The sequence below is a fragment of the Pantherophis guttatus genome, chromosome 5 (genome assembly GCF_059756535.1).
Source record: "Pantherophis guttatus breed Tessera chromosome 5, ASM5975653v1, whole genome shotgun sequence".
NCBI lineage: Eukaryota > Metazoa > Chordata > Lepidosauria > Squamata > Colubridae > Pantherophis > Pantherophis guttatus.
In genome coordinates this window covers 95,737,271-95,759,502 of record NC_142067.1, presented here as the reverse complement: position 1 = coordinate 95,759,502, position 22,232 = coordinate 95,737,271, and the positions used below count along the sequence as shown (strand labels likewise).

General features: G+C 37.2%; 1 protein-coding gene across 1 annotated transcript; it reads right to left on the bottom strand.

Moving 5' to 3' along the window:
* Positions 1-568: 568 nt before the first annotated feature.
* Positions 569-20,703, bottom strand: LOC117660334 (acetylserotonin O-methyltransferase-like). The gene is made up of 9 exons (XM_087895352.1): positions 20,584-20,703; positions 20,261-20,346; positions 16,106-16,280; positions 13,905-14,034; positions 12,039-12,107; positions 9,098-9,216; positions 5,787-5,927; positions 5,524-5,646; positions 569-1,316 (listed from the first exon to the last, which is right to left on the bottom strand). The coding sequence occupies exons 2-9, from the start codon at positions 20,330-20,332 to the stop codon at positions 1,108-1,110; spliced, it is 1,038 nt and encodes a 345-aa protein (XP_087751478.1). The 5' UTR covers positions 20,333-20,346; positions 20,584-20,703; the 3' UTR covers positions 569-1,107.
* Positions 20,704-22,232: the final 1,529 nt, after the last annotated feature.

Sequence of the window (22,232 nt, the reverse complement as noted above, 5' to 3'; positions counted from 1 at the left end):
TTTATATTTGCACCAATGCCCAGCCAGTAGTCAATACAGTAAATTCTCCAGTTTGAAGGCCATAGATTCCTAAGGAGATTTTACTGAGAGAGAGGTTATTATTGAGTGTAGATTAAGAGAGTTATAGAGGAAAAGAAAAAATGCTGCATCATGACCCTTCAATTTGTCAGAAACCCATTGAAAGGACACAGTGGAGCTAGCATACTCCATTCTCATTTCTTTCGGTTACACCAAGATTCAAACTGTCCTGTCACCTTTTAATATTTTTTCAAAGGAGCTGCAGATATCAGACCCTAACCTGAACAAGAAGCAAAAGACAAAGTGACATGAAATCAAGATCCAATGTCAGGTGCTGATATGGATAAAAGGGATATTTACTTTAGAAGCACTTTCGTTGGTTACTGAAGCTCCTTTCCATTAGCAGCATCTTCTCTGGAAGATCCAGAGGGACTACAAAAGAGCGGTTATTATTCTTTTGTGTACCAACACCATGCTTTACTTTGTTTTAATTTAAAGGCACTAAAACAATCTTGAAACTTGTTTTGAAAAAATAATATACACTCACACATTCTTTGTGGTACAATATAAATTGACTTATTTTTTATTATGGTATTTCATGGTTAGACACAAATAGTTTTAGCCAGCATTTGTACCATAAATTCAGTTTTAGCTGTCTCTAAAAACTTGGAAATTAAGATAATAATAGAGTGCATAGCCTTTTTTTGCTGTTTCTTTTCCAAATCCAAATTCTAACAAAACTTTGTTAAGTATATACTTAGTAATCATAGATAGATAGATAGATAGATAGATAGATAGATAGATAGATAGATAGATAGATAGATAGATAGATAGATAGATAGAGATAGAGATAGAGATAGAGATAGAGATAGAGATAGAGATAGAGATAGAGATAGAGATAGAGATAGAGATATATGAATTTCCAGATATATCATCTAAGACAGGGATCTCCAATTGTACTTTGATAACTTCAGGCAAGGTGAGATTATAGAGTCATATCACTGTATAATCAAAGTCAGTAGATACCGTACAGTACATTGAAATAATTTTCTTTCAACACTTGGCAAGCATGAAGCAATTTTAGCAACATTATTTTCTGGCCAAAATGACATCAAATAGATTTCCTTTCTTTAGTTGTATATCTTTGAAGCCAGCTGTGCTGAGTAATGAATGATACTCTGATGGGGTCCGTACTTTTCCTTCAGTATTAAGCAGCACTATGAGGGAGTACATGGCAATAGGAAAAGGCAGAGTCTTGTCTTTATCTAATGTTGGTTCCACAATTAATACTCCACCACCTGTAAAGATATAGTTAATATATAATATATAGTTTAGGAATAATAATAATAATAATAATAATAATAATAATAATAATAATAATAATAATAATAATAATAATAATTCAGATGTGACTATGTTACAATTACAACAGCATAACTACTTGACTACTAAGATCAATCATGTAAATGACCTAAGTTTAACTAGAGTGGCATTAAGTTATATAGAGTAAGGCCACTTTATAAGCTACCTTTCAATGCTGGATATGATTTATACAGTATCCTAAGGCAGCCATGAAGTCACTGTAGGTGTATCCTCATTTTTGCAGACACTTATGAAGATATACACCCCCTAAAGCTCTGCCCACTCCCACAATCTTCTCTCTTCCCTTCCATATTGTCAGCTATCTTGCAATTTCTTTGACTGAGAAGATGCTCCTCCTAGTCTAGCTGCCATGTGCATTCCCTATTCAAAGAGAACACCCCCCTAGAAAACAAGCCGTGGACAATTTCTTCAAGATCTAAGTTAAGTTTTTCAATAGATGAATGTGTTGGGATGCTCTTCTTCATCCTGTGATTTCCTTCACTGGAAAAAAAAATGCAGCTTGTATATAGTATTCTTAATCCAAAGAAATTCAAGGTAGGGAAAGCAAGACAGATGATGTTCTACATTTCATAAAAGGGGAAATACAGTGAGAAGTTCTGGCATACCTGGATATGGTACAGATTATATCATGAATTAAAATACACAGATGCCAAATTGCTCCATGTAAAGCAAGTTGGAGAGAAAAGGTTTCTTGCTTCATACAATATAGAACGCTTTTCCATGCCAAAAAAAAATCTGTCACTTTTTTTGGGGGGGAATGATATCAAGTAAATATTCTGCAACAGTTTTATTTTTCTTTCTTTTAACATTATTTCTCTCATATCAGGCATCTTCCCAAGTCAATTGGTGGATACCATCGAGTCCTGATACTGGATCTAATTCTTCATCCCATCTTACACTATCTTTTGCTGGTTTCATGTTCTCCCACTATTTCTTTTTATATATAAATTTATATTTAAATTTATATGAAATGCTTTATAGATGGCATTTACCACCTGCTAGGTTAGCTAAAATGTTTAAAAATATGTCTACCAAATGTTGGAAATGTAATCAAAAGATGGGCACATTCATCATATGTGGTGGACTTGTGCTAAAACAAAAAAAAGTTTTGGACAAAAATACATGTCTAGAAAAGATAATAGGGAAACATGTAGATTTTAAACCTGAACTGTTTTTATTAGAGATGATATTGGAGAAATTTGATAATAAAAGTATATATTTAGTATTACATATTTTAACAGCAGCTAGGATTTTCTTCGAAACTCAAATACATTGGCCACCTAATGAGAAGGAAGGACTCACTGGAGAAGAGCCTAATCCTGGGAAAGATTGAGGGCAAAAGAAGAGTGGGACAACAGAGAATGAGGTGGCTGGATGGAGTCACTGAAGCAATAGGCGTGAGCTTAAATGCACTCCAGAGGATGGTAGAGGACAGGAAGGCCTGGAGGAACATAGTCCTTGGGGTCGTGATGGGTCGGACACGACTTTGCAACTAACAACAACAAAAGGATTATCTTCGCACAGTATTCGAAAGATGAAGAAACATTGCAAGATAAAGAGATAATTAAGAAAATACTAGACTGTGGAGAAATGGATAGACTTACATTGAAAATCAAACGGAAAAAAGACACAGATTATCAAACATGGAACTTATTTTACCAGTGGTTGGAAAAAAAGGGGTGGAGAGTAAGAATGGAATCTGTATTGTTAAGCAAATTAAATACCCACGATGTTTATTAAGCACTAAGAAATGTAATTAATAAAAAAAAAATTTTAAAAAAAAAAGGTCTATCTCTAATGTACAAACAAGTGAATGATGAAAAACAGAGAGATGCAACCAGGACATTGTAGAAATCATGAATGCCATAGAGTTCTGCCTAGCAGGGAGAAAAGCTATCCAGCACACTTGGGACACCTCCTTGCACGATAACTACAGTAAAGAGTTTAGAGTGTGTTTAGAGTTTATTGGATTTCTATAACCTTCCCCTGGAGTGGGATGGGAATGGAGGTTTTACAGTATCCTTCTCCTGCCACGCCTACCAAGTCATGGCCACCAAGCCACGCCCACCAAGCCACACCCACAGAACGGGGTAGTAAAAAATTTTGAAACCCACCACTGGCAAGGAAGTGTAGCTACCATTCTTTCCCCTTCCTCAAATCATCGGGACTGGGGAAAAAGAGACCTATTGAGCCATTGTGCCTTTCAGCCAAGCTAGTGAGTGTGTCCAAAGATGACAGACCACCATAAGCCACTCTGATAAATTTACAAATTGACTGGAAGAATGGCTATCACAACCATAATAAACAGATGTTAGTGTGCGAAATCAGTTCTCAAGGGAAAACTGATCAAAGATAAAAGCCTTCATGACATCTCTGCTAACCAGACCCTACATCAACTTCAAAGTGAACCGGGGCGAACCAGTAGCAACCCACCACTGTGAAGTATCTACAACACCTGAAGGCAAGCTCTTCCACTTATTAATTGTTCTCACTGATAGGAAGTTTCTCTTTAATTCCAAGTTGCTTCTCTCCTTGATTAGTTTCCATCCTTTGTTTCTTGTCTTGCCTTCTGGTCCTTTGAAAAATAAGTTGACACCCTCTTCTTTGTGGCAGCCCCTCAAATACTGGAATACTGTTATCATGTCACTTCTGGTTCTTCTTTTTTCTAGACTAACCATACCCAATTCCTGCAACCATTCTTCATATGTTTTGGTCTCCAGGCCCTTAATCATCTTGCTTTTTGTAGCTTGAAAGAAAGTTTTTTTATTATTATCTGTGACATTTGTTGCAAGTCTTAGTTCATTCTGCACCTTAGTTTCCTGACTTCATTTTTGTAGATTCAGGCTATGTGCTGGTATTCTGCCTTAGTCATGTGTCCCTCTTTCCATTTTTTGTACTTATCCTTTTTGTCTTTCAGTTCTTGGATTTCTTGTTTTATTTTTCAGTGGTATTGTGCTGACATGGGCTTTTATGATCATAGTTTTCAGAGTTTCCCAAGTTCCTTGAGTTGTTTTTCCCTTTAAGATTTTGAACTAGGGAATCTGTCCTAGGCTCCCTCTGAGTTTGTTAAAACTATCTCTTTTAAAGTTTAAGACACTGATTGGATTATGTTTTATTGCTTGTGTTTGCCTTATATTGAATTCTAATATTATCTGGTCGATCTCACCCAAAGTTCTGTCAACATCAACCCCCTCTATCACTTATTCTGTTAGTAAGAATTAGATCCAGTATAGCTTTTCCTCTAGTTCCCTCCTCTATCTTTTGAATCACAAAGTTGTTGGCTAGGTTGGTTAGGAATCTCTTCAAACTCCCACTTGCTGCAGAGTTTGTTTCCCAGTTAATATCAGTATAGTTAAAGTCTCCCTGTGGTGTGTTTCCTATATACGTTTCTTAATTGGTTAGTAAAAAGCTCATCTATTTCCTCTGCTTGGTTGGGTGGCCTGTAGTATATGCCTATAGCAATGTCATTCTTTTTTCCTTTTACCCATATGCATTCTAGAAGGTTTTCATCCTTGGTTTTGTACATTTCGTTAGAGATAAAATGAACTTTTACATGCATGTACTAATAATATCATGTACTAGAACTTCAAGTTCACTCTGCTTGTTCCCTAAACTTTGAGCATTAGTATATAGGCATTTGAGTCCTTTATGGCTGATCTTGCATACATTTCTTATATCTCCTGCTTTGTAACTTGTAACCTTCCCATCACTCTCTACTTCATTATGTGGTTGGTTATGTTGAGGTTTATGTTTGGAATTAAGTCTCAAAGATCCTAAAGATTGTCCTAGAGATCCTAAAGATTGATCAAAATCCCCTCCCCTCATTTGTAGTTCACTTTAAAGCTCTCCTGATATGTTGAGCCAGTTGTTTACCAAAAACATTCTTCCCAGTTTTTGTGAAGTGCAGCCCATCCCTTCCAGAAGCCCTTCGTGAAGGTAATGCAAACTATGGTCTAGAAATCCAAAGTTCTCTTGGTGTCACTAACCTATGAGCCAGTGGTTCATTTCTAAATTCCCTTGTTCTCTCAGTATAAGTATACAAAATAGTATACAAAAGTATAGAGGATTGGCTCCTATGCCATAGTTGGCAGTTTCCATAAATACAGCAACATAGGTACATACCAGGCTTACAGACATTAAACACTTTGTTTAGCAACTGCAGACACTTTTCATCATTCCAGTCAAACAGGATCCTGGCAAAAATGTACAAATCTGCTTCAGGAATTGGATCTTTAAAAAAATCACCTGAAATGAAATAATTAAGAAACATTTACAAATATCATCATCCTGGAAGAATACTTTGGTCTCCCTATCTACCATTTAAGGTAAAATAAGCTCATAATGTTCTGACATTGGCAGAAATCCTAGAATAAACTCCAGTTTACCTCCATGCAAAGTAATCCGCGATGCTTCTGAGAAGCCATGATACTTCTTTGATGTTTCCACTACTTCAGGGAGGTCAAAAAGGGTCACAGTACAATTTGGATAGATTGCAATCAGTTCCTTAGATAAGGCACCACAGCTTCCTTGAAAAAGGACAAAATTTTAAAAAAAAACTACTGTATTTTTTGGAGTATAAAACGCACCGGAGTATAAGACACACCTTAGTTTTTGGGAAGGAAAATAAGAAAAAAGCTGATTGGCAGGTGGATCGGCCTCCTGAAATACCCCCAATCAGCTGTTCGGAGAGGTGAATTTTAGCAACAGGTTCCTTGGTTGTGAACTCTGTGCCTTGCTTTTTTTTTTTTTTTTTTGCCTTTTTTTTTCTGCCTCTGAAAGCCTCTAAAACAGCTTCAGAAAAAAAGCCTCTGAAGCTCTGTTTGAGGGCTTCTTTTCTGAAGCTCTGTTTGAGGGCTTCTTTTCTGAAGCTCTATTTGAGGGCTTCTTTTTTGAAGCTTCTTTTCTGATGCTTTTTTCAGCCTCACTTGAGAAGCTGAGCAGGGCTACATTCGGAGTATAAAATGCACCCAGATTTTCACTCTCTTTTTTATTCCCAAAAATACGGTATATAAAATAAAATTTTAAAATCTGTACTTCAAACAGTTTTTTGGTTTTTCTGTTTTAAGATTCTTCAGCTATCTCTGTTACTTCCAACATCAAAGTCTGCTTTCTAGTTTCCATAAAGCAATAAGCAGAAATACAAGATATAATCTAATAAATATATTATCTAAATACTTTCCTTCATTTTTGTAAAATGCTTCTCTTTAGTCTTTTTCAATGGGCTAGATAGTCAATTTTTCCAAAAATCTATCCTATTAGCTATTATTTCTCTTTCCTTTTCCTGTACCTTCTTTTCATAGATACCTAAACGGTCTTTTTTCAGTGGACCCAATGAAATCTGAGCACATTTAAAATTAATCCATCCTGCTGCCACTGCTTGCAGCCCCATACAAGATTAACTTTCTTAAAGCTAATCTTTTTTTATCCTCTTAAATTACATTAGCATTCTCCCAAGCAAATTGGCTTACCTAAAATAAAAAATAACTTTTTGGTGATAATCAGCAATTGTTGTCCAGTATATGGGAATAAATAATGTAAAGGGAAGGCTATACAAAAACTCCCATACATTTATGGTAATTCTGTGCTTCATGTTTGAGTCTCCAAGGATGAGGGTCAGCCGAAGCACTTGATCTTTACAACGAATGTACTGGCGATTGACAGTGTCTAGTAATATTACATTAATATACTGTGCACATAAATGCATTATATGTAGGGTTGCCAGGTGTCCACTATTTGAGCGGACAGTCCACTTTTTTCACATTATGTTCACTATTTTTTTTCACAAAATAGTGGACATTTTTTATTCAAAAGCTTTATGATGAAATGGTACGTAAAGCTGTACAGTCTAAGATAATAAGGATTGGAGAATCGCGTTTTATTTTTTTTTATAAGTTAGAATGAGACAAAGATCAAATGCTCATTGCAATAATCACATTTTACACAACAGCGCAAAAAATGCATTAAAGCAGTTATCTTTTGATATCGAAAATGTAGTGCTGAAGGTTTTTGCCGAATTTTCGAATTCTGTGAAGAAATGAGAAGGGTTGAAATCATTTTTTGAGTTTTGCGAGTCAGAATTCCATGAAGTTTTGTGCCATGTTCCAACACGTTGGTTAAGTTTCTTTAAAGCGGTCGAAAGACTTCTTTTAAACTGGATACCTCTAAAATCGTATTTTATTTCTCTTGGATCTGATGAGTGCCATAAGGTTATCTGGTACCTTATTTCGGATCAGGAAAATGAACTCGCAAAGGACGATGAACCAACAATTTCAGAATTGTATTAATATTTCACGCACTTCTTCATGTCAATCATGCAAGACACCCTACTGAAGCTGGAAAGCAAGAAAATTCTTGCATGTGATCTTCACATTATCATGTGTAAGCTGCATGATTCTTTGCAAAAAAAAATACGATGAGCAGTTTTTTGGAATGAAAGTTTTATTTGCCTTACGTAAAAAACATTTGCCTGAGAATGCCGTGCAAAAGTTCAAGAAAGAAGCCATCAACGTGTATCAAAGAGCCATTGCGTACCTAGAAAAGTGGTATAATTTCACCGATTCAGTATATGAGACGCTAAGTTGTTTCAATCTAATTGATCGCAATAATCCTCCAACTTTAGAAGAAATGACGAACATCTGGTTATTATCACCATGGCGAGAAGAACTTCCACCCAACACTCTCTTCGATGAAATTTCTGCCTTAGAAGACATTTTTGTTCATCTGCAGGGCGATTCATCCCTTGATAAGTGGACGTACTTTTTCAAGAAAGAGCCAGCTCCGAGTTTACTGAAACTGTTCCAGTATTGTGCATCAATTCCGGTATCAAATGCAAACGTTGAACGAATTTTCAGCGTCATGGGAAATTTGCGGACTGACGAACGTAACCGACTGCTTGTATCAGTTCGAAGTGAACTTTGTATATTTTATAATATTTCTCAACGTTGTACTGAAATTAAAGAATTATTCCTTAAACACAAAGAATTGATCAAAGCTGCGCAGTCAAATAAAAAATACACACGACAGCAAAGTAAAATGTAATTTAATATTTTACATATTATTATAATATATTTGATGTTTTGAATTTTAAGTAAAGTTTTGAAGTGATTATTTTAATACATGCTAAAATGTTTGTAAGAAAATATATAATTTAATTGTATTTTTTTTATTTTTTTTACTACTTAAACCGCCCCCCCACTTGTCCACTATTTTTTGGAAGCAGACCTGGCAACCCTAATTATATGTGTGAATAGGCACCAGTGGTCCGATATCAGGCCTTTAAACAGTGCGTTCTGCATCCTCAAGGATGCAGTGCAAATGCAATTCTGTGTCGCTTTCTATCCTTAGCAAACTTTGTTCCAAACTTCAGATTTTTGTTATGTTTTTCCACATTCATACACTTTGATATCAATCCAGGCAAGAGGGGGGGAAACGGGGGGGGGGGAAGGAGGGAGGCATACAGGAATAATGCTTAGTTAAGCCCTTCAAAACTTAAAGTTGCCAATAATTGTTAGTAAATCTTTTTAAGACAGAGAAGCTCTGAAAACAGATTTGGCAAAGTAGACTTTTAATCTCTGAAGACATAGTGTTTGTGAAATAATGTAAAAGGCCAGAGAACCCACCCACCCTTCCAAATCTTCAAATGATAGAAAGTCAAATTAATAATCAAACAAAATGTCTAAGAATTTGAGATACTTACCACCTATATCATAAATGAATTCAAATTCAGAAAGATCAAATGCAGTCAGTACTTCTCTTCCATGCAAACTCCAAGCCTCATTCATATACCTGAAGATGGCTTTGATGTTTTCTTCTGACCTAGAATTGAAATTTACACAATAAACTTATATTTTAATATAGAAAAGATGTTAGAGAAAAGTTATTTCTCTATAGCTGTGCCTATTAATGGCTTTTGGAATGTACAGATGCGTGGGCCAATCAGAGGGCAGCTAATATGTTTGAATCTCCAGGGCCCTCCCCTAACTGTCACAGTTAACAGTAAAAAAGGAGATTCTTAACAGAAACCCTTGCTCTTCATTTTGGTATTCAGTTTGCTCTTCACCTTGCTGTTCAGTTTGATCTTCTATCTAGTATTATATTGTCTTCAAGGATCTTCCGTTTATATAGCTGTGAGCAGTTTGGAAGTCCGTTAGAAGAGCAGTTCTGTGGTATATTGTGATATTTCTTCTGAGGAAGAATATTCATAGATAGCATATTTTAGAGAGATTAGATATGTATATAGATAGATAGCTGACAGTATAATTTATAATAGTAATTTAGTGATGTTTATTAATTGTATATATATTATTATGTTTTTATTGTATAAATAAAAACATTTGCTGTAGCCTGCTTCAGAGGCTCATTTGTTTAAGTAGAGTTTCATAGAGATAGAGGTTCACGGTTTATTGATTTATTTACCTCCACAACAAAAGAGCACCTCTATACCAATGTAATCTGTAATTTACTAAGAAGAATCCAAAGATTATAGAGCCTTGATGTTCTACATCAACTTCAAAAAATTAATATTTGATATTAACTTTTTTGATATTAACTTGGTAATATGTGATAAGGGAAATCAATTCTATTTCACTAGACTACCAAAAACAAAAGCAGTCTCTATGCTAGCTCTCATTGCAGATTTCACATGTTCAGATTAAAAACCAGTTAGACTGTGTCATGAAATGATGCTTGCACACAGATTTCACACTTTCTTATAATCCACATCCCTGGGAGTAAGAGATGTCTGTCGGTCAACTACAGCAGTGGCCCCCAATCTTTTGGGCACCAGGGACTAGTTCCATGAAGAAATGTTTTTCCACAGACTGGAGGGGGCATGGTTTTGCATGCTGCCTGCATCCTGCAGATGGGGCTTCGCTTGTTTGCACGGCTTGATTGCTGGCTTGGTTGCTGCCATGGACTGGGGGTTGGGGACACCTGACCTACAGGGTCAGATTAGCCCAGTCTCATATTGATATAGAAAAAAATGTTTTCATTAAAAAGGAATTGGGGAAAGAAGAAGAGAGAGAGACTGGTAAACAATACTTAATTATTTCCAGCAGTCTCTGAATTCTGGAAATCTTCAAGAAGCTGGAAACATCCAGGAAAGTGAAACAGATTCATTTGCTTCAGGAAACCTTTATTTATGCACATAGAATTTGTGCTATGGAGGAATTTGCACTAAATATTTTACTTCTGTTTTATGATTGGTTGCACAGTAAGCCAGATGTTTAGAGGTTTAATGTTATTATTTATTTATTTAAATGTATTGGGCACTCCTCTCCAGAGGACATTGGGTAGCAAGAATAATGTTTATTTTTTTTCTTTTGATAAGTCTTATGTTGGCTGCCGATTTGCTTCCAGGTGCAATTCAAGGTGTTGGTTGTCACCTTTAGAGCTCTTCATGGCTTAGGACCAGATTATCTGAGGGACTGTTCTCTTGCTGGTCACATCTACCCAATCCATCAGAGCGGGAAGGCAGGGAATGTTGCAGGTCCCATCCCCTAGGGAGTTATACCTGGTGGGACCCAGAGGAAGGGCCTTCTCCGTAGTGGCTCCCTCTCTCTGGAACATCATTACCTCAGAGATTAGAATGGCCCCCAGTCTGGAAGGAACTGAAGACCTGGTTCTGCCAGCGGGCATGGGGAATCCAATGCAGGATGGAGCCCATTAAATGGCTTGTGTGATGTGCTGTCACTGGGGGGGGGGGGAAGTGTTAAGGGGTTATTATATTATCATATCATATATATCATGTTGCAGGTCCCATCCACTAGGGAGATACACCTGGTGGGACCCAGAGGAAGGGCCTTCTCCGTAGTGGCTCCCTCTCTCTGGAACATCATTACCTCAGAGATTAGAATGGCCCCCAGTCTGGAAGGAACTGAAGACCTGGTTCTGCCAGCGGGCATGGGGAATCCAATGCAGGATGGAGCCCATTAAATGGCTTGTGTGATGTGCTGTCACTGGGGGGGGGGAGTGTTAAGGGGTTATTATATTATCATATCATATATATCATATATATCATATCATATATCATCATATATTATATTATATATTTTTTTATTCATGTCATTGTTTTGAATGAGGTTTTATATTCTGTAAGGCACCTTGAGTCACCATGTGCAAATAGGCAGCAATATAAATTCAATAAATAAATAAATAAATAAATAAATAAATAAATAAATAAATAAATAAATAAATAAATAAATAATTTTAACTTGGAAGTCATCAGAGAGAAAACATGAAATGTGGCAGACATATCTATCTTGCATACAGGCATTAGAACAACAGTAAGAAACCCTTTGGAAGTCAGATAGTGCCAGCAAGAACTACCAAACCACTATCCTAAGGCAAGAGGTGACACCAAACTGGAAAAATCAGACAGCTTCTTGGGGCTTCTAGTTTTTCATACTTATATGTATCTCTAGCTTCAGATCCCATATGTCCATATTACAAAGGAATTCTTAGACAGTTATAGTACCCAAGTTACATCACAAAGAGGTTGAAGAGAGAAGACGAAAACAAAAAGAAATCATTGGTAGTGTTAATCATTTTTCACAAAGTTGGACAAGGAAGATTTGATAGACATATGTATTGATTGCCCATTCTTTGGAAAATAAAACATTGAGAAATATTAGATTTACCGGTAAAAAGCCTCAAATACATTGTTTGAGGAAACCCCAGTTATTGATGAAATCTGATTCTTTCCTTCCCTGAAAAGATATTTTAGAAGCAAATGGTTAGGCAGCACAAGTTAAGTAACTATCACATTCTTTTTCCCCCATCATCAAATACTGAGTATATTATGCAGGTCCCTGTATTATTTTCAAAAGTCATTTCAAATGGCTTAGTCTCTAAATGGTTTATCACTTGAAGCTGAAATATTTTGCAATGCAATCCTATAAACAGCTAAACAGAAATTACTTTTGCAGTACAGTACAATCCTATACACATCTAATCAGAAATCAGTTTCATTTATTTTTTTTAAAAAAGTACCTATACCTATATAATATTTAAAATGGAAAAAATATTTTATTCAAGACAGCATTCTTTTTTTATTCTTTATCCTTATTGTTTTATCTTTCAGTGAATAATATTTTTCAATTGATTATTTCTACTAAATTGATTTAAAAGTTTGTTCAAGAGAAAAAAAAGTACTCTTATTTTCACTGTTTACTGTTTCTTGAAATAAAGCCAATCTCTGATCTAAAAGTTTAGATTGGTACACAAGGGCTTCACAAGGCTCTTCCCCCAAGGAGGTACTCTGCCTGAGGAACTCTGATTCAGAGTTTAACTGAATCTCTGCATCAAAACAAATTGAAAAACTCAAATGATTTCAGGCAATTTTAATCAGCTTTTTAGATATGTAAAGATGTGCTTTTTCACATTAATTTAGAAAGCCAAACTGCATCAAACCACAGAATGGGACAACTCGCCATGGCCAACTCACTGCGGCCAAGTGACCTCAGGCAACTCACTGTGGGGCAATTCAACAAATACAAAAGTTACATTAATTTTGATCGAACCATGGCCAATAATAATAAAATAAGAAAAGTCAATCCAGAAATACAAGAGTTACAATAATTTTGACAAAAAAGTTGTCACTAATAATAAAAATAACTGAATGAAACAATTAATACAGTGTTGAATTTTCCCATGGTGAGTTGTTCCATGGCGAGTTGGCCATGCTGAGTTGGCAGCAATAAGTTGTCCTAGACCCTCAGATCAATTTTCAGAAGAAGTGTGATTTCAATTGGATCAACCCTAATAATCCCATCCCTACTTCTGTCTGTTTCTTTCTTTGTATGATTGACTTTTTCTACAGTAAACAACTAATATATATATATATATATATATATATATATATTTGCAACAATGAATTGAAGTATAAGCAATAGTATAACATATGAATAAATGAATAAGCTAATATTTTAGCAACACTGAATTGAAGGTTAAGCAATAGTATAACACATGAATAAATGAATAAGTTAATATTTTAGCAAATATGCATGGGTACTTACAAATAATTTTATTTCTTCATTCTTTTTACTTGGAAATTTTATTGCATTTTCATGTTCTCTTAACCTTTTTATTTCAGTTTATGTTTTAAGTCTTAAATCTTTTAAAAGTAATCTTGAGAATGCAGGATAATGAAAAATGCTATTTTGTGGTTGTGTTCGAATATGATTAAAGTAATTGGACAATTCTTTTTAAAGGAATGCAAAAACTAGAAGAACATGAAGACTGGAGTGGAAATGAATGATGAGAGGAGTTTCATTGTTTCATTTCCTAAAGATGGATTTCTTTAATTTGCAAAGAACAATAGAAAAGACATAGTATACTTATGCTGAATGACAATGATGTCTCTACATATTGTAACAACTAAAATATGACAATGACACATTAAGTAGCATGGGGAGAGAAAAAATTGATTTTGAAAAAGAGCAAATTGTTTTTATCTATATGCTTTTGTATGATATTTATTTTAAAAAATTAATTAATCTTCCTACCTCACTGCGTCAGGCAAGTATTTCATTCCTGGGTAGACAATATCAGAGAAGAACTTCAGGGTATAATATTGAGACTTTGGACTTGATTTTGCCAGGTAGAGATTGGCAAATTCTGTATTTTCATAAAGACCTTAAAATGAAGGGAAACAGAAAGAAGTATTAAGATTATTGCTAACACAAAAAAGAAAATTTAAAACTATATTACTCTATATACTATTTCTTATATTTTGAATAAAAACAAATACAATGGGTTATTAAACATGATTGTTAATGCTTCTGAATGTTGGTGTTGGCGAATACATCTGAGAATATTATAGACAGCCAAGAAAACAAATTGATCATTGAACAAACCAACCCAGAATTTTCACATAAAGATCAAATGATCAAGCTTAAATTTTACTACTTTGGACACATTATTAGAAGACTCTAATGCTGGGAAAGGTGGAAGGAAAGAGAAGATGACCAGCAGCAAGATGGATGGACTCAGTTACAGTGTCAATGGGTAATGGGCATTGGAAAATTTGCAGATTTTCTCCCTGAAGAAAATCTATGTTTGTGGTCTTCAATGATTTATGGCATGTAATCAATCACCCAAAATGTTTCAAATGACTTCAATCATGCTTTCTATCATAAAATCTCAAAAATATCTTAAAGTATCACACTTTTAAAAAACAATAATAGGACATCATAAAGGCCAAGTCATTCTTAACTAGTACAAATGGATTATTGGGACTTATAACTACATATAACAGAATAAATTTGTGGACAAAACTAAATCGCTATGTAGAAACAATGAAGCACGTTTAGAATAAATTAATGAAGGCTGAAAAAAACTAACTCAAAACTTCTATCCAAAATAACCATTGGAGGAAATAAAGTGCTTGAAATACAGTTCGGCATAGTATGGATATGAATTGAATGGTATAGACTGGTTATAGTAAACCACATGTGTAGAAGTGACAGGCTACAACATTTTATGTGACACGCCAGCATTCACCAGTTTCTGGCAACATGTATTCTTGAAAGCATGCCCTTGTTGTGGCTCCGTTGCCTGAGCCTGGGCTATCGACAGATGCAGACTCTGAGAGTGAGGGAGAGGAGTTGGCAAGGCCTCCCTCTCCAGGACCCTCCTCTCGGGCAATGCCTCCGGAGGACACTGAAGGCCAAACGATAGGCTCAGAGCCAAGCACATCCCCGCAGCCACAGGTGGACAGCGATGAAGAAGATAAGTGCTGGCTGGACCCGCGACAGAGGCGCAGGGAGAAGCGTGCACAGCAGAAGGGAAGGCGTGCCAGAGATTAGCTGAGTCACTGGACCACACCCCACAGGGAATAAATGTGGGTGTGGTGGCCAGTTCAGTTTGTGACAAGCAAAAACTGGAAATACTCCATGATCTCTGTGTTACTGAACTTTGTCTGCTTTATCGGACTGCATTTGGATTCATCCTTGTATTGTTGACACTCTGCCTGTTTTATCGGAATGCTGGCAGTCTAATCTTTGTTTTGTGTGAGTAAAGTCTGAATTGGCAGCTAGCCACTGGGTTGCTGCCAGCTTTATCTTCAAAGAGTTTTATCGTGTGGCTTATTAATTCCGGGCCGTCTGTTGGGGTGCGTGTGGGGTACGGGGACAGAACAGCCCTGGCTGTGAAATCTGCATGCAAATGGGGTGTGCTTTTGCTCAGTGTTTAGAAATTGCACAGGAGTTGTTTTTGCAAGGCATCCAAACCCTCCAAAACCTATGTGAGAACAGGATGTGATTTTCTACGGTGTTTGGAGGTTGAATAGGCCATGCACATGCAGTGACCAAAGCTGCTTACAAATGAAGGCCTCGTGCAACCCGCAGCAGCCTGTCTGCAAAAAACAAAACAAAAAATACTGCTGGAAAGTAAGCCTGAGGATAAGAAGCATCAGGCTTGCGCATCCGGGGGAACAGAATTTTGAGTAGCAATGAGGCTAAGGGCTGAAGTCGAGCTCTTGGCCCGGGCCTCAACTTCAGGCCCAGCCTTGGAGCTGCCATCTAGTGCTGCTCTTCAGAGTAACATAGATTGGCAGCTGGGGGGGAGGGAGAGAGAGAGAATTGTTTCTCTTTTTTTGGGAGTGGGTGTGTGACACAACAACCCCAAAGGATTTGCCATCTGTGGTATAGATTAATATGTAATAATTATAAAGAATTTGGGGCACTTTTGATTCCAACTTAGTTACCTCTGTCGTCCTTTCGTTCCATTTTCAGAAGATTTAAAGTTACGCAACAGTTCAGCAGCATCTCCATTCCAGTGAGACTGGTGTTTAAACGTTCAGCAATAATCGCAGAGGAGAGAGATTCACCTGACTCTCTCAGCAAGTCAAATATTCCAAATTCACAGGAAGTAAATATTATCTGAAAAGAAATGGAGAGATGTACCAACAGCAGAAAGTTTGAGAAAGGATGATCTTCCTTTAATTATTTAATTTTGTCTCCTCCAAAATATCTGAATAGCTTATGAACAAGGCTGAGTGAAAGTCAATAATTATAAAACATTTACAAAGGAAGAGAGACTGTTTTAATTAGATGTGTTTTTTCTTAGCTAGAAGCCCTCTTCAGGATAGAGAATGCATGCCTTTTCCAGTCCTGCCCCTTCGTAATGTCCACTTGCTCATCTAGGAGATCTGCAAGAAGAAGTCTGACTCTCTTGAACATAAGTGCAGCTTCCTATGTAATTTGGGATACAGGTAATCCTCAAGTTACCATAACTTAGTGACCGATGTTACGTCATAACCCCCCCCCCCTTTGGGACACAGTCCCAAAGTTATGAACGTTGCAGCACTATGGCAGCTATTCACACTTATGAGTGACCACAGAAGCACTGCAATGTTTGCCCTGCCTACTCCCCCTCCCCCCTGGATCTTCACAGGAACTGGGCCTCTGGAGACTCACTTACCTTGCAACCAGGGCAGGGGTGAAATGCTCCCAGTTCGGATCGGCTCGGTGAGTAGGTAGCAATGATGGCGGGCAGTTCGGAGAACCGGTAGCAAAAATCCCTCCCCCACCCCACCCCCCAGCCTCCAGCTTGCTTACCTTACCTTCGCTCTTCGGACCGAATCCTGAGTGCTGGTCACAACACCTGCCTTGCTTCGCTTGCTGTAATCCCTGAAATCCATTGCATCAGCAAGCAACTGAATCTCCCTGACTGCAATCAAGCTCATCGGTGAGCAGCTCTGCCTGCCTGCCTGCCTGCCTTGTCCCTTCAATTGGATAAGTTTTTTTCCCCTTTGGGAGCTTTAAAAAAATAGTTTATTGGGTGGTTTTTTAGTTGTTCTTTTTTTAGACCTAGCCATTTAAAGTTTAGGAAGTTTTAAATTTAGCTGCTTTTATATAAAAATTAAAATTAAAACAAAATAAAATAATATTTGTGCAGCTTTCTGAGATTTAGTGTGTTTCTGTAATGTTTCACTCTAACTACACAAACACACAAAAACTCACTGTATGTGGAATTTTGTGTGTGTAAAGTATGAAAGTTGGTTTTTTGGGACTTTTTGTGACTGTGTGAGGTTCCTGCTTGTTGCAGGGGCCATTTTGGGTCTAGCACAGCTGCTTTTACATTGTGGGTGAGCCAGTTGTGTTGTGTTGTGTTGTGTGTGTGTAAAGTGTGAAAGTTGGTTTTTTGGGCTTTTTGTGGCTGTGTGAGGTTCCTGTTTGTTGCAGGGGCCATTTTGGGTCTAGCACAGCTGCTTTTACATTGTGGGTGAGCCAGTTGTGTTGTGTGTGGGTAAAGTGTGAAAGTTGGTTTTCTGGGCTTTTTGTGGCTGTGTGAGGTTCCTGCTTGTTGCAGGGGCCATTTTGGGTCTAGCACAACTGCTTTTACATTGTGGGTGAGCCAGTTGTGTTGTGTTGTGTTTTGTAGGTTAAAAAAGGGCAAAGAAGTAAGGTTGACTTGGCCACGCCCACCTGACCAACAAGCCACGCCCACCCAGTCACCTGACCAACAAGCCACGCCCACTAATTAAGCCCCGTCCACAGAACCGGTAGCAAAAAATCGAGCAAGTTCTGACAGGTTCTGGAGAACCGGCAGCAGAAATTTTGAGTACTTCAGAGAACCGGCAACGGAAATTTTGAGAGGTTTGAAGAACTGGCAAATACCACCTCTGGCTGGGGTGGGAATGGAGATTTTGCAGTATTCTTCCCCTGCCACGCCCACCAAGCCACACCACGCCCACCAAGCTACGCCCACAGAACCGGTAGTAAAAAAATTTGGATTTCACCATTGCTTGCAACGATCTAGTGAACCATCAGTTCCTTTGCATTCACAGAGAACAGAGAGCTAAAGTAGTATGAGATCACACAAGATCAGTAATGCGAGATCTCATGCTACTGATCTCCCAGTCTTCTCTCCATTTGCAAAGCTTTTGTCTGCAGATCTTGCAGTAGTGTAGTACTGCAGTAAAGTACTGTAGTGCAAGATCACACGAGATCAATAGCTTTTTGCAGCAAGACTGGAATCCTCTGGGGGCTGTAATCTCACACCAGATCACAGCCCTTAGAAGCTTCCAGTTTTGGCACAAAAAGCATTTGCAAGCTGATGTGTCATGCCCCCAATGGAGCCTGAACCTGGGGGGGGAAGATGAGCTGGAACCTGAGCTGACAGAGTTTGAGGGGGCAGCTTCGCTGGCTGCAGAGGAAAATGGGGAAAGGCAGGACCAGTCAGATCAAGGCATTTCAGGATTAGAACAGCTTGTACACAGGGAGGAACAGGGGCAAGATGAACATGAGAGACAGAGCTCAGGCGATGAACAAGGACTACCCCTCCTGATCCAAGAGCACAGAGAGTGGAGAGAAGGCAAGAACAGCACAGACTGAACAGGCTACTCGGGAGAAGAGTGCCTTGCCATCTTCACAATGAACACCTGAGGAATGAGGCTAAAGACGAGATGCTGTGGGCATTTGTCAGAAACAAACTTTGAGTTCCTGAAGTGTTGAGTGCCAATGTTTGAACTTTCCAAGAGTACTTGCATTCTTTCTGGCTTTCCTGACTAATTACCTGGATCCTTTGCTTCCTGAACTCCTTGATTTGCCCTGCTGGATTTATTGCTATGCAGCCTTAGTGTACACAGCTCTGGGCTGGAATATTTGTAGCCAGAAGCTGCTTGAGGTACATGTGGGTATTTGTCATCACTTTGCTCTGGGACTTGCCAGAAATGTGGGAGCCTTTGAGAAAATTTGGAGCAATAAAGGGACAGTTTGAACTGGTAGCTGCTTCTGAAATACCTCATGTACACTTAACAACCTGCATGTTCGATTAGCAAATGTGTGGGCAAAAGCAGGGAGTGATCATGTTTATTTGACATGATTTACTCCAAAGAATTCTTGGGTTACAAATGTAATTGTCAGGCTCCATTACATTCATAACTCAAGGATTACCTGTATTCTTTTTTTTAGTGCCAGATCACACAGAGAACTGCATTCATGTTCAAGAAAATATTAGGACACCATTCCTTTTGACTTCACAGGTGAATGCAGAGAGTAGAGGGAATAAACAGCTCAATTCTTTGATCTCTTAAAATTCCTCACAAGTAATCCCTAAAGAGAGCTACAAGATCTGTTGTGATAGAAGCTACTGACAGAATTGTGGTCAGAAGACACCATTACTCTATTTGGATAATAATTGAATTACTGATTGCTGATTAGATTTGACATACCTTTCATCCATGGGTGCCCATTGCTCCCTAATCCTTCAGTCCCTGATACGTTCTAGAAACCATGATAATTTATGGCAACCAGCTTTATTTGTAGCTGTTGAGCAATTGGTAAAAGGGCAGGTACAGCATCTTTTTTCATCTAGCAGCTATGTTTCTTTCTTTAAAAAATCATAACTGAGTTTTTATGGACTAAATCTAACGGTGTAGTGGGTCACCAAAAAGAAAAGATAGAGGAAAAATGTTTATTGCAGGCTCTGAACAGATTTCTTTTGTTCAAAAAAATAGAAAAGCCATTGCCCAAAATTAAAGTTTTTACCATCAAATTTTAAAACACAATCTGTGGTAAAGTACTGTGAGATTTTATAATAAATGTAACATAATCTCTTTATTTGTCATGTTCCAATCTGATTTCCTTCAACTGCAAATTGGGTAGCCTTATAAACTGCTCTAATAAATAATAAATAAATAATAAACAAAAAGCTTTCCAAAGCAGAATGAGAAAAACGAATGATCTTCTTTTGATGAGAATGAAAAAACTGATACAGAAAGTTCAGCAAAATCTTTTGTACTTTAAGTAAAATAATTTTAGTGGAGCATAAACTGCATGATTTTTTTTCATATCCATAAGACTCTGAAGAAATAAAGTTGTACATTTTAATGCCATATTTACTGTTTTCACCCTACCTTTGTAACCATAAATGAATGTTGATGCTGAAATAATATTTTAATATTTTCTTTTTCCTCTGGTGAAGCCATTGTTCTTCACTTCTCTGTCAAACACACAAGAAAATTATTTCATTCACTCATATTTCTATACCATTGCAATCTAAAGAAATTCTCATTGATTACAGTATCAAACACAAAAAAGTACATAATAAATTCATCAACCCATTTCAGTGTCTCTAGTTATGCAATAGCTAAATAATCTGACAATGTTTATCTACTAAACTTCCAACTTTTCAGCCCATTTGGACCACCTTCTTAAAAACCAGCAGGGGAAGCCCCACCTAGATATCCAGGGGAATCTGTTCCACAGGTATGGAGAGTGGAGACATAACAGAAAATCATTGGCTCCTGGCTCTTCCTGCCCCACAACCCCACATTTCACATAGGGAGAGCACCTTCAACATCCCAACCTGTGACAGGTTTTACTGAAGTAGCACTCCCTCTAATGACTTTGCTCAGAAGCACCCTATGCAGTAAGCTTTTGATGAATAAAGGGTGATTAATCAAAGTCACCCAGTGAACTTTCTTCACTGAATATGAATCTCACCAGTAACAGTTCCATTACAACATATTAACGACCAAGCCCCTCAACTACATGAACCATGCCAGTACCCTACTATTTTCCATAGACCCTTTTCAGTTCTGCCTGCTCCACTTAGCATATTGTCACCGTACTGATTTATCATACCTTTCTCTTCTGTCTTTCAAATTCCAGGGAAGAATTGGGAGTTTCTTCCTAGAGACATGCTTTTGTAGTCTCTGTTGCTTGTTAAACTGTGGTTAAAATATGCACACTCCCTACCTTCAGAAGTGGATGGGGTGCATTTTTTAAATGATTTTGAGGCAAGGGACAAAAACAATTTACTACATTTTTCCCCCTTGAGATGAGGAAATGGGAAGTGAAAAGAGGAGATAGCTATCTTCTCAGTTTCTCCTTGAAAGAATTTATGACTTTGATACATTGCTTATACAGATAACACACAAAAACCATTTTCTTTGGAGTGATTTGTTATTGCACAATGAACTCTATACATGAGAAAGCAGACCTTTACCTTCCTTTGCTAATATGTCACTCCAACTCAAGGTCCAAAATCAGCCAGATAGATACCCTTCTTATGATGCATCATTTCTGATATTCTTTCTATTGTTCATTTGAAGGAAATAATTTCCAGCCTTTGTTGGTTGAATTTTTTTTTATTTTTTTTTATTTTTTTTGGTAATGACTCTTTCTTCTCTTGTAAACATAAGCACAAAGCTTATGTGGCATAACATAGAAGAGCAAGAAGAGCAAACTCAAGTATCTGGTCTTTCCATATGTAACAACTTATTTCTTAGAAAAATGAACTGTCACATTCCAGTAGGAAACAATGAATATATTATTAAATGGGATCTTCTGATCTCATCTTATCAACTACTATCTGATCTTGGTGTTTTTTAGAAAGAAACTAGCTAGATTTCTCGAAGAACAATTGCAAAACCTTAGAAAGTCACCTTCTGCTTTATCTCCTTGGCAGACATAGTCCATTCTCACATGGACATTCTCAACATTCTCACATTCTCAACGCTATTTATAAACACGGAAATATCAGTGGAATAATGCTTTCCTTGTATATTAAAGACAATACTGGGTTTTTATCTGTTTCCATTTATGTATAGACATATTGATATACCAGCAGGATGCCTGCTTTTATATAGGAATTATAACCCACTTCTGTCTATTGATTAAGTAACATACAAAAGTAAAAGTCCTAGCTGGTATAAGATGAAAATAAAATAGTAGTTTACAGTAATATACAGTAATGCAAATTAATGGCTGATTATAGTTAAAAACTGCAATTAAATCCTTGCTAACATTCCTGTCAATCCCAATGATGATGTGGAACAGATAAGTTTTACAAGTTTCAGGAAGCAACGTAATTTGTTTCAAGGA

Excerpts from the sequence above, each read along its gene's own strand:
- LOC117660334 (XM_087895352.1), bottom strand. The coding sequence starts at position 20,332 with ATGGCTTCACCAGAGGAAAAAGAAAATATTAAAATATTATTTCAGCAT. Across the intron at positions 9,217-12,038 it reads GTATTTGAGGCTTTTTACCG|GTCAGAAGAAAACATCAAAG; the intron begins GTAAATCTAATA and ends TTTCAATTCTAG. Across the intron at positions 5,928-9,097 it reads ATTCATTTATGATATAGGTG|GAAGCTGTGGTGCCTTATCT; the intron begins GTAAGTATCTCA and ends TCCTTTTTCAAG.